General features: G+C 34.5%; 1 protein-coding gene across 1 annotated transcript; it reads left to right on the plus strand.

Moving 5' to 3' along the window:
- The first annotated feature begins 4,941 nt into the window (after nucleotides 1–4,941).
- Nucleotides 4,942–8,092, plus strand: LOC149547963 (hexose carrier protein HEX6-like). The gene is made up of 4 exons (XM_089791992.1): nucleotides 4,942–5,217; nucleotides 5,296–5,621; nucleotides 5,735–6,361; nucleotides 7,546–8,092. Exons 1-4 carry the CDS (start codon nucleotides 5,073–5,075, stop codon nucleotides 8,002–8,004), a joined length of 1,557 nt encoding a protein of 518 aa, XP_089648118.1. The 5' UTR covers nucleotides 4,942–5,072; the 3' UTR covers nucleotides 8,005–8,092.
- The last annotated feature ends 5,217 nt before the right edge of the window (nucleotides 8,093–13,309 follow it).

The raw sequence follows: 13,309 nt of genomic DNA on the forward strand, positions 1-13,309 counted from the left end.
ATTACGATCCATATCTTGTGAATCAAATCTAAAGCTCATATCAACATACAGAGTATCAAAAACTATAGCACTGTTGTCCAACTCCTCTGTACCCAAAGAAACTAAGTCTTCAAAACTTCCCACTGCATCCTCCTGGATGTCATCAATGCCAATATGATCCTGGGACTCATCTGTACACACTGCCAAATATGAAAGATCATCGACACATTCCAGCAAGTGTGGTCGACTGGATATATAAACAAAGCCCAACACCGGTGTATAAAAACTAATACCAACATCAGACAAGATACTGGCACAAGAAAAGACAACACCATGTAATCTACTAATCAAATCCATGATAGCACCCAAACAAACACTGCTACCAAAAAGTGTTAAAGATCTCCAGTCAACTGAATCCCAATATAAAAATCCCGAGTCCATATCCGTAAACTAGAATCAACTGGTAACTCAAGAAAACTCCTCACCTAAGTAATATGACCAATACCAACTAACTCCACATACCCTTCATGATGAGATAATGAAGTCACAATACTATCTTTGTTCACCTTCAGCTGGCTGGACAAATAATGTCAAGTACTACCAGCCTCAACCTCATGTGATGAAGCATCTAACTGTGCCTGGTACTCTTTCTCAACAAAGTCATGAATGCTCAATGTCTGCTCATCTCTACCAGGTATCTCACCATCCTGCACAACAACATCCTCATAATCATCATCTGAACCCACTACACTGTAGTCACTACCTATTGTAACTATACCATCCTAAATACCTGTGGCATCACCCTTTGACGACCTATAAACAATTGTCTCAATTTGAGTATCAAGTTGACCGTTACTATCAATCTGTGTAATATCCTTTCCCACCACCTCCTATGGCAGAGTAGAATTTGAGACCTCTACCTGGCTATCAGCTAGTTTCTCAAACTCCTCATGCAAGTTCTTAGGAATTGTGTCATCTATCTTATGAGAAAATTTACCAAATAGAAATCCAGTCAACTTATCCACCTTAGCTGTGTCAGACAACATGTCATTCATTATACGATGGTGCTCAATCAACTGTTCAGACATGTCATGGCTTATTTTCATAAGTTTATCTCGAATGTCTAAATAACCATCCTTTCTACTATTTTGACTCTGGTTATCAATTGTCCAAGATCGTGTCCTCTAAGACTCTGTACTATACCTGTCCTTTCTGGATAAAGTAGAGTGTAACCCCAATAGGATATAACTTCTTCAAACACCAAGAACTAACATGCAAATGTTAGAAGTAGCATGCAACCATAGATTTTGACATGCAACTGATTAGAAGCAACATGCAACCACCAAATTCACCAAGAATTAACATGCAAATGATTAGAAGTAGCATGCAACCATAAATTTTGACATGCAGCTGATTAGAAGCAACATGCAATCATAAATTATGACATGCAAGATCTGGGTAGTTGTCAAAACTGACATGCAAACTTCTACAACCACCAAATTCACTAAGAACTAACATGAAAATGATTAGAAGTAGCATGCAACCATAAATTTTGACATGTAGCTGATTAGAAACAACATGCAACCATAAATTATGACATGCAAGATTTGGGTAGTTGTCAAAACTGACCTGCAAACTTCTACAAACCCTCAAGCTGGCAAGATCATGGCTCTAATACCACTGAAATGTCCCTTTTCTGATTTTTTATGATATTTCCAACCTCTAATCAGATTTTCAAGATCAAACAACTAATATCACAAAGATCCACCAAATTTCTCAAGAAACCCCAAATCGGGTATGCCAGAAATTGTGCCAAAAGCTTCATAGCTTCACCTATTATTAATAAATCTGAAAGTGGACATTTTTACAAAAATTTCAGTAGCATAAAAGCCTACAAAATGATATTTCCAGATCCGTTTAGCCTTTACACAACAGTTCTCAAATGTAGGACAAAAACTATGCTCATCGGGCTCTCGAAATTAACACAAAAATGCTCAGAAACACCACAAAAACACTAATAATCTATCTCAGAAGTTTAATCACGTCCCAATACATATATTCAGCTCTATTTTAACACCTTAAAGTCTGAAATACAGCAGCAACCCAAACTGATATGAAATACTCAACTGAAAACACCAAACTCATACAAAAAACACACCCGAAAACCCACAAATCTGCACTGTTCAGCACAAATGCAAACTCTGTATGAGCATGCACATGGAATGGCTTCAAACTCCCATCCTTAGCCTTCCTAAAAACCTGCAAACTCCCATTCTTGGGTCTCCCTAGAAACCTGTAAACTCTTGTTCTTGGGTCTCCTTCTCCACAGGTTTGGCAGCCTCTGAAGAATAACAAAGAATGAGCAAAAATCCAGTTCTGGAATCCCCAAAATGCATCCAAACCCCTTAAAAGAGGGCATAACTGTAACTCACGTCCAAGAGAGGTTAATGAAACTTATTTTAATAATAATTTTCATTTATTAGTCCAACGGTTTTCAAAGATTAACCCCCTTTTTCCGAAACTTCACTTTCTTGAGCCTGCCTGCCTTAGCAAAGATTATTATTTTTTAATTATTTGAAAAGGGGACATGACACACCATCTATGCCAAAAGTTATAATATATGCATTAATGCACCAGTGGATGGGGTACCTCTTCGCTATAGTTCTCATGGTGTGTTGTTCTCCTAGCTTACTAAGCAAAACACATATGCCATCTTTGGTAATCTTCTTATTTTTAACATCTTCATAGGACAATTTATTAGCATAATATATTTTTTTTGTTCTTCTAGATTTTATTATGACATAGATTCAATTAACCACTAACAGATGCTACTTGACTCACAATGGTCTCAAAGGATTATGCCTATTGTGCCTTGCCAAGATTATTTTGAAGTGAATTCTTCAACCTCTTAATAATTGTTTCCAAGTCAGTTCTCCCTCTTTCAATTTCATTCAATAAATTTTCTTTGATCCCTAGAGGAGGTCTTTTGATTGGTGGAGGTTGTGGAAGTGGTTGTTCTTCATTTTGAGGGTTTTCAAGTTGATTCCATGGAGGGTTTCGTGGTGGATTTTGTTAGATTGGTGGACCTTGCAGTGGATTTTGTAGTGGATTGTTTAAATGAGGATTAGGTCCTGTGCATTTCCTACATTACTTGACAATTAAACAATAATATTTTAAAAAACTAAAGAAACATAAATCAAAATTGATTTTTTAAAAAAACATTAAAAAACACATAATTTAACAAAAACAGGAGTTAAATTTCATAGATCGCTTCCACCGGTTTGTGAGTTTTGACAAGGTGGAGCCATTTTTGGTGCAATTTGGTGTTGAAAATCACTTGCAACAACGCGTTCACAGTCTTTAACTAAGAACAAAGACACCAAAAATACAAGAAACATAGAAAATGAGGGGAAACCCTCGGGTTATTATTATTATTTAGAAGCTTTTTCAACAACGCAATCATGCTACATTTTTAATTTCACGGGCCTAAAGTTCATCCCACCTAAACCATAGTGTGATCACACTATAATATGATTGTGCCATGTCTTATATAAGAACAAAAATTGTGGCATCTTTTTGTTACCACAACTTTGTGCATACACCCACAATCTTAGTTGCACATACAGTTATAAAAAATAAGCAACAATTAACTATAAGCCAATATAAAACATTATCACATGTATTTACATATCAAGATGATATGTAAGCTCTTACCGCTTCATACCCAAATTCTAACTACCCATCGTCCCCATTCTAATGTATATCTCTTTTCTCACAAAGACGACACCATTTTGATAGAATACTCACTCTCTATCTTTAATATCACTTGAGAATTCTTCCTCACTATCTCGTATCATTACTTACTATCTCCAAACCTAACAAAGTTACAATTAGAATCCTTTCCTAAATCTAGGAGATTTGTTTGGATTGCACCTAATAAATCATAGGAGGTAGTTTGCCCGAGAGTGAACATGGGAGGATTTGAAGTGAGCAAATGAATTCATTAAAGAGAAGCACATGGCATCAAATCATATGCACGACCGTTTAGTCGACTCAAAAGCTAGTAGGTAGTCAACCAAATTTTGAATATGGAGTTTAGAAAGGTAGGTGCTAAATCCAACGAAGAGGAGTCAAATATACAATTTAAGTAAAAAACAAGATGAATAAACCATCACGATTTGTATGCAAGATACATTTTAGATTATATAAATAGCTGTCAGAAATAAGAAAGGAAGGTTAATAAACAACCATACAATAGAAAGGTAAATCTTGGATTACGTGAAAATTTCTAAATGTTATGCATAAGAATGGACATTTTGAAGAATGGACATTTTGAAGAAATATAGGCTATATATGGCTTATAAATAAGCATATCAAAATAGTAGAATGAATCCAATTTCAGTCAAAATTGCAACACCTGTCTCTATACAAATATAGTTTCTCACAAAACTAAACCATATAAAGGCGAACAGAGGAGCCCCGTGCATGAATTGCTCTCAGCGACTCGTTGCACAGTAGCAAAAGACTTTGAATTGTAGTTGCCCATTTTGATATTGATTGACTTGACACCACATTTGGCCGTAATGCCCATTTCGTGGAATATGACCCACAAGAATGATACACATATCTGCCTCTATTTTCTATGTAAATTTTATATGGATATATAATCAATTCTGAGCATTTTGAACTAAGATGGAGGCAGGTAGAAATAGAGACAGCAGAGGCCATGTTATTAAGGAGTACAGTCCACTGGGTAATAATTCCTTTTGTCTTAGGCCACACAAGTAATCTCAGTTTGTTCTCAATTGAATTTCGTATATTAATTGCTTTCGGTGATATTTCATCGGGCCGAAGCAAGAATTTGAATTGTAGTTGGCCATCTTGACATTATAATTTGACTGCTAAATTGGACATAACGACCACTTCATTAAATATTGACCCGCCACAGAGCTGTAGAGATTGCCTTCATTATTGGAACTCCCAGCTATTTGCCTTCGTTTTTTATGTGACCAACAAGTCTATATATACAAGAATTGAGAGTGCATTGTGAGAGTGCCCAAAGCAATCAATCCTGAGCATTTTGAAGAGAAACAATGGAGGAAGGGAGAAACAGAGGCGGCAGCAGCCCTGCTCATGTTAACAAGGAATACAAAGGGCGAACAACTCCTTTTGTAGTCGGGGCTTGCATAGTAGCGGCAACAGGAGGGCTCGTCTTCGGCTATGACAATGGAATCTCAGGTTTTTTTCCCATTTGATTTTGAGTTGAATAAAAGTGAGATCTTTGATGGATGATAAACAAATGGCTGAACTTTGCAGGAGGAGTGACGTCCATGGATCCCTTCCTCGTGAAATTCTTCCCGGCCACTTACAAAAAGATGCACCACAAACAGACCCACACTAGCGCTTACTGCAAATTCGACAGCCAGCTTCTGACCACCTTCACATCGTCCATGTATATAGCAGGATTGATAGCTTGTATGGCGGCATCCTTCGTTACCAGGGCCTACGGACGAAAGCCCTCCATTCTGGTTGGAGGTGTGAGCGTCTTGGTAGGAGCTGCTCTCAATGGTGCTGCTCTTAATGTCGGTATGTTGATATTGGGACGGATCATGTTGGGAATCGGCATTGGTTTCGCCGATCAAGTATGTCCTTTTCCCCAATTAGAATCTCAAATATTTCATCTTTTGATTGTTATGTACTTGCAATACAATCTGTTGAAGTCAGGACTGATGAAAATTTATGATTGAGATTGCAGGCAGTTCCTCTGTATCTCTCGGAGATGGCACCGAAGCAATGGAGAGGAGCATTGAACTCGGGGTTCCAAATGTTCGTTGCGGTGGGTGTCCTGTCTGCTAACATCACAAACTATGGAACCGCTAAAATCCACAATTGGGGATGGCGTCTCTCTGTTGGCTTAGCAGTAGTCCCTGGTTTAATACTGAGCTTGGGAAGTTTGTGGATTCCAGAGACGCCCAACAGTCTGATGGAAAGAAAGGGCACTGAAAAGGCCAGAGCTATGTTGCAGAGGATCCGCGGGACTGCTGATGTTGAGGAGGAGCTGAGTGACATGATGGAAGCAAGGAAGATATCAGAGACGGTGAAGCATCCGTTGCGGAATATGATGAAGAGGAAGTACAGGCCACAGCTTGTCATGGCGGTGGCGATTCCCTTGTTCCAGCAACTCACGGGCATAAATGCCATTGCTTTCTATACTCCGGTGTTGTTTCGGACAATTGGGTTCGAGACAAATGCGTCTCTCATGTCTGCTGTGATAACAGGAGTGATTGGCACAACGGCTACGGTGCTCTCCATGTTTGCTGTCGATAGATATGGACGCCGGTTCCTGTTCCTGCAAGGGGGAATACAGATGCTTGTTTCCCAGGTATTCTACTCCCTATTCTACTTGACTTGCAGATCAAAGATTCAATCCTAATATTAGATCTCGTTTAAATATAAAATTCTAAAAACTACGGAAAGCAATTAGTAGTAGGATTTTGACCATTTTGTGCATTAGAAAATTGGTTAAATGCTGAAGGGTCAAAAGGTGGCCATTTAAAAGTGACCCCAAACATCTAGTTTGTTTTGTGTTATTACCAATTTGCTTTTAGGACAACTAAAACATTTGCAGAATTGATCTAATGTGTTTATAGAGATTCCTAACAATGGTCTAATTTTTGGAAAATTATTCGATAATGATACATTATTGGTACCCATAAACTTGTTTAGTTGATCTAGTAGGAAACTTGTTTCCCCAAAAAATAGACAGATGATTTTGTAGTAGATTTTGAACTTGCCAAATGCAATGTGTTAGAATGTATTTGGCTACTTGTGTCATTTTCCCTTGTATAATTACAATTCATTTCAAGCAATACTTCTTTAATTATAAATTTTAAATAAATTAAAAAATGATAACTTAAAGTCAACTAAGATGTTTCACATGTTTTAATAGCCACCGACTTATATCCCACTTTTTAAAATTTTAATGTTTAAGTAGACATATTGTTTAACTTTATTGTCATAATTGTAGAACTTATCTACATATAAAATATAGTATACAAAAGCCTTATTTCTTGACAAAACTTTATATTTGATTATTAAATCATTTTATTCTTCATCTTTATGCTTTTTAAAGTGTTCATTAGACCAAGTTTTTATGATTTTTTGGAATGAAATATTTATGGTTAATTTTTTTTATTACTATCAATTATATCTATTAGATCAAAAATTATTGCTACATATATTACTATCATTATGTTGCAATACTAACAATTAATATTGTAATACATCAAATGTATGACAGAAATCAGTAGAATTGATACCTTATTTCTCTTTTAAAAATGCTTCTTAATTATATATATATATATATATATATATATATATATATATATATTTGTCTAGATACATGTAAGTTGACAAAATATATTAAATTGCATCAAATGACCTTGTTAATTCAACATTGATTGTGACGTGAGTATGATTATGAGAGAATTGTACTAGAATCTAATCTCATTTCTTATTTGGTTTATGTTAATTAATATTTATATATGTTATTTTTTTAATGTGTAGGTAATCATCGCTACTATTTTGGCTATTAAATTTGATTCTTCGGGAGAGGGAAGCATGCCAAAAGAGTATGCATATTTATTGTTAGTGATGATTTGCATATATGTGGTAGGGTTTGCATGGTCATGGGGTCCACTAGGATGGTTAGTACCAAGTGAGATATTTCCATTAGAAGTGAGGTCAATTGGGCAAAGCATTGTCGTTTCAGTGAATCTATTATTAATATTTATTGTTGCCCAAGCTTTTCTTGCGATGCTTTGCCACTTCGAGTTTGGAATTTTTCTTTTCTTTGCTGGATGGGTGTTTCTCATGACCTTATTTGTATATTACTTTCTCCCTGAAACCAAAAATATTGGTATAGAAGAGATGAATAGCGTGTGGAGAGAACATTGGTATTGGAAGAGATTTGTTAATGACGAATCACCTATACCAATGAAGATCATGGTATTAAACACCACATGATATAATTATTGAGTACATGGTTTGTATTATTCAAATATTACTTTTCATTTCTTCAGACTATTGTAATACATTATAATTTTAAGATGTATATCTATAAGTTCCATCTTGAATGATATGTTTTCTTAGTTCTTTTTACAAATGATAAGAAATATGAGATATGGTCTTTAACTAGGATACAAATTTTATAACCACTTATGTTGTATAATATATTTTAATAAGTTAAAATAGAAATCACACATTTTAACTGTATCATATAATAGAATTTTAATGCTAAATAAATAATATAAAACAATATAAATAACAGTCTAGATTTAAAATAATGATAATCTAAATGAAAGCATGTACAAAGTTCAAGAATGTAAACAAATGTGCAAACATATACATACCAGGCAACTATCGAGACCAAATCAAATGGCCGAAATGCTAGGCTCTTCAACCTATTACATGCCCTCCTTGGACATCAAACCATGTTAAATAAAGATTGAAAGTAAACATTAGTATGCTCCAATGATAAGTACGTGCATACTCATTCTCAAACTCTTCATTACCTTTCCCTTTTTAGTGGACGTTGTTGCCCACCTCTTGAAAAAATAATGTATTTAAGGTTTAATGTTTTCGTTTTCCTTTCCACTTACATGTTTTTTAATAAATAAAATAATTTGAAAAATAAATATATATACTTTTGAATCATAATATAATGAAAGAATATTTTTTATGTTGAAATGCTTGCTAGAGAAATTATTTTCCTTAACTAATGGAATACAATATTATCTAGAATAAAAATATAAAAGTGATTTAGGTTTTCAATATAATTTTTGGGTTGATTTGGAAGGTAAAAAAGAGGTTTCAAAGTATTCATCACACATCTTAGAGGGTTTTCAGTTAGAATTTATAATAACAATTTCATAATCTAGTGATTTGGTAAAATGTTAATTTGTAAAAGGGACATATGGGTAACTACACAAACGGTTATCAAAGATTTGGACAATCGTCGTGAAGCGCTCAACCAAACACCCCTTGGCTGAGGGGTACTCAATCGAGTCTACGCACATGCCAATTGGCGCCTACATGGTAGGGGGTGCTCAACTGAGTACCCCTCAACTAAGGGATACTCGACTGAGTACCCCGTGGGCTATAAAATCCGTTTGTGCCCCTCCTAGCCCCTCATTTTGCACAAGGGGGCTAAAGGAAGAGGAGTGGTTGTTTTTTAATTATTGTTTTTGTTTAATTTTATTAATATGAATGTTAAAATTTAATTTTTTAAATTTATTTCTTAATTAATTATGTTAAAATAATTATTAATTACTTAAATGTTATCCTATAATGTCAATGTTGATCCTAAAACTATAAATTTAAACCCTTATTATAATTTCTAATTCTCCCTCTATTTTAGAAGTAATTATAATAATCATCTTAAGTCTTACCCACTTCTTAACTATAACTTTTACCATTATGTACAAAAAATTATCATTTTGAGTGATCATGTGTTTTAAAGGGATATTTGTACATTTAATTTAATTTCATCTTAAATTCAATAGCTTCTAATATTTTTAAGTTGGAAAGTATGTTTTTAATTTTAAATATTATTTGCATGTACATGTAGTTAGAAGGTTTACATGTTACATGTGCATGTACATGTACAAATTTATTTACAAGTGCACATAAACATACACATGCATGCATGTATTATATTGCTTGTTTAAATTTACTATTTATGCTAATTTTATATCTATTCACATGTGCACACTTGCAGTGTTTCTATATTCCATTATCATCTATATTTCATCATATACCTACATATTATGGCATCCAGTGGTTCAGATCCTAGTGTAGGGGCTCGTAGTCATCGATCATCACATGGTGGTAGAGCATAAAAAAAATCATTTGAGGACTGTACTCCCCATAGTACAATGACCCATAAATAGGGTGTTATGATGCCATTGCATGACACTCTAGATATTTTAGAGCATATGTTGCAAAATGTTGATCGCCTCCCTAATAGGGAGAAAATACATTCTATCAAAACTGAGCTTTTGAGTATGATTCAAAAGATTGAATTATACAACCCTTATGATGATCCATCCATTGAGACATATCACCACATGCTATCTCACGCAATTTTAGGATCTATTAGATATAACACTATAGATGCATAGGCTTCAACAAAAATGGTTAAGAGAACTCTATATCCTGATTACATACCTATGTATAGTGAGAACCTATTGAGTGACAAAGTGTCAGGATCCCCTTGTTTCCCCATTCATATATCCTTGATGGTTGGGGGCACATCATATGTGGTTGTAAAAGGATGAGGTGCCACTTTATTTTTGCAAAAAGTTGTATGCATAATTTTATTTGGGTTATGATGTGGACTATGTAGAATATATGAGTTATGTATGCTAGGGGAATAGTCAGTTTGTGGATAAGTTAAGACCACCTGACCTAGTGTGTCACCTAGATCATTATGTGTGTTATAGCTTACACAATGGGTCCTAATAAATTTTTATTGGGTGTAATAGAATTCATTAGGTAATAATGCATCTTATAATAGGTTTTTACACATAAGGACCTCTTTTCGTACCCTTATAGGTACAAATAAAGTAATTAGGATACATGTTTGGCTTAAGGGGGCCTAGTGAGTCAACTTGGTCATTATGTGTGTTATATCTTATACAATGGGTCCTAATTGGTATTAATAGGGTGTAATAGGTTTCATTAGGTAATGATTAATCTTATATTAGGTTTCATCCACATATGGACCCCTTTTGGTACAATAATAGTTAATTAGGATACATGGTTGGCTTAAGGGGGTCTAATGAGTCAACTAGGTCATTATTTGTGTTAGAGCTTACACAATGGGTCCTAATAGTTATTAATAGGGAATAATAGGTTTCCTTAGGTAATAATGCATCTTATATTAGGTTTACCCACACAGGGACCCCTTTTAGTACACTTATAGGTACAAATAGGTAATTAGGATATATGGTTGGTTTAAGGAAGCCTAGTGAAATAACTAGGTCATTTTGTGTGTTATAGCTTACACAATGGGTCCTAATGGGTCACAATGGGTACTCATTTCAAAACAAATAATTATTGACAACAAATAATGTGTACTCATTGAGACATCAAAGCCATGTGGACTTACTCATTAAACATACATGTATATAATATATCTCTATATATTAAAATATAGTTCAAAATAATGTATAGTCATTTCAAAGTACAAATAACTCATCAAGAAATAATATACTCATTGAACCATCCAAGCCACATAAGTTAACTTTCAAATTCAACTTCAAATTTGAATGTAATCTAGAGATCTACAAAAATAAATCTAGACAGTCTATAGTTCTTCATACTTATAGTCTAGATCCTCCCAAACTTTTATGATCTCCAAAATATTTTCATGCTCTTCAATATGCAACTCCACTTTTTCTTGCCACGTCCTCTTCTTGGCACTATATTAATTCTAATTTTGTTGCTATGACCAAGTGATTGTAATGTAGAACTTTTTGGCCATGCATGTATTATATAATTGAACTCCATTTTTGTCAATATTTTCTTGTTGATAATATGTGCCTTCAATAACAACTGAACAAGTTGGATAAGGTTGTTTGTCATCATCTATGGTTGGTTTTGGCAACTTGAATTTTCCTCTAGTGCATATAAGAAGATAGTAGTCCACACCTTCTATATTATTAGGATCAACAACCACAACAAAAATATCACTTGTACATGCACACATGAATCTAGATCAGATATATATAAATTAATTTAACTTCATTAATCTGCACAAAAAATCACTCTATATTTTAATACAAAAGTCCAATACATGTACAAATTAAGTATTTTATATTTTAATCAAGCAAAGTGTCCAAATAATTTATGACACCAAAAAATCGATTCAAGAGCTAAGAAAGAAGCCAAATAGCCAAGTAGATAGAATAAGTGAGATGATAAGTGAACAACCTTCCAAGTCAAGTATGTAACCAAGGAGCCAAGGTGATCATTTTCTGCCTAAACATGCATATTTTAGACTAGAAATGCAATATGATAAAGTATAGACCTCCCTAAATCAGTCAAGGATGAAACCAAAGTCAAATCTACTAGGTGTAAAGACCTAATGATGTAGTTTAGAAACTAAGATGATAGTAGGGAAACCATAAGTCTTGTATGATAGTTTCTAGGAACTAATATGATAAATTCAAGTGATATGATAGTATGTTTGAATTGTACATAGCACTATGAAAGTTTTTATAAGGTAGAATCACACTTTCTAGAAACCAAAAGTATTGTACGATATTTCTGATAGAAGCAATATGATAGTTGACCAAAGAGATAGTTTTGTGACTTTTCGTGCATGAAATACTTCAATTTGACTAATTTTTTTGACCTAATTTGACAATGTGACCATGATAGAAAAGTTTTGTTTTATTTTTGATAGCAAAGTAGCAAATTTTGATAGCAATTGTGATACAAACACACATCTTCAAGCAATTGGACAAGGGACAAAGTAGCCTTGCCAATACAAACACTTGGGAAGTTTGAAAAGCAATAATCTTAAGAAACTATTGATTTGTGTCCGTTCAAATGATTTTCATAGGTCTAGCACATTTGAAGACACATTGAAGCAATATCTACCTAAAGGAAATGGCTCATTACTCAATACCTTGGCCCACACTTGATGCTCCATCGCCTTACACAAAGTGGTTTCCCACAATAGATATTGGCTTTGTCATAGATGGGTTACCCACATTTAAAGGAATAAATATGGTGAGTGTAAACTATTGGGGTGATCTAGGTAGTCTACTAGGATTTAACCTTGTACCAATATATTGAGTGGTAAATAGGGGAGCCTCTAAATCCTAAGGTGTCTAGTTAGAGTTTCCTTCATAAAACCCCTTTTACACCCAATACGAGACAAAGGCCTGAGTCCCACAAGAGTACCTTAAGCATACCCACCTAATCATTTCCTCATGGTCACAACCCCACAAGTCAACTCACCAAGTGAAGTTAGGTGTTATACCCCCCAATGATTTTACCTTTGTCAAGAGGTTTGTGATTATAGTGGGTCATATTAGCTGGGTTATTCTTGTTCCCACTTTGGGTTGCTCTTATTGGTAACTTTCCACCAATAGCAGGCCCTCTAAATGAGTAAATCTCGCTAGGGGATTGAAAAAAATGAATCCACACCAATGAGGTAAAGATTTATGATTCAAAAAAAGGTGAAGAGCATACTCTCTTATTCCCCAATGCTCCCCCCAACACACCAAACATATTAATTAACACCACTAAAGAGTGGTAT

Source organism: Cupressus sempervirens, chromosome 7 (assembly GCF_028749045.1).
Source record: "Cupressus sempervirens isolate cs-2001-9-10 chromosome 7, ASM2874904v1, whole genome shotgun sequence".
Lineage (NCBI taxonomy): Eukaryota > Viridiplantae > Streptophyta > Pinopsida > Cupressales > Cupressaceae > Cupressus > Cupressus sempervirens.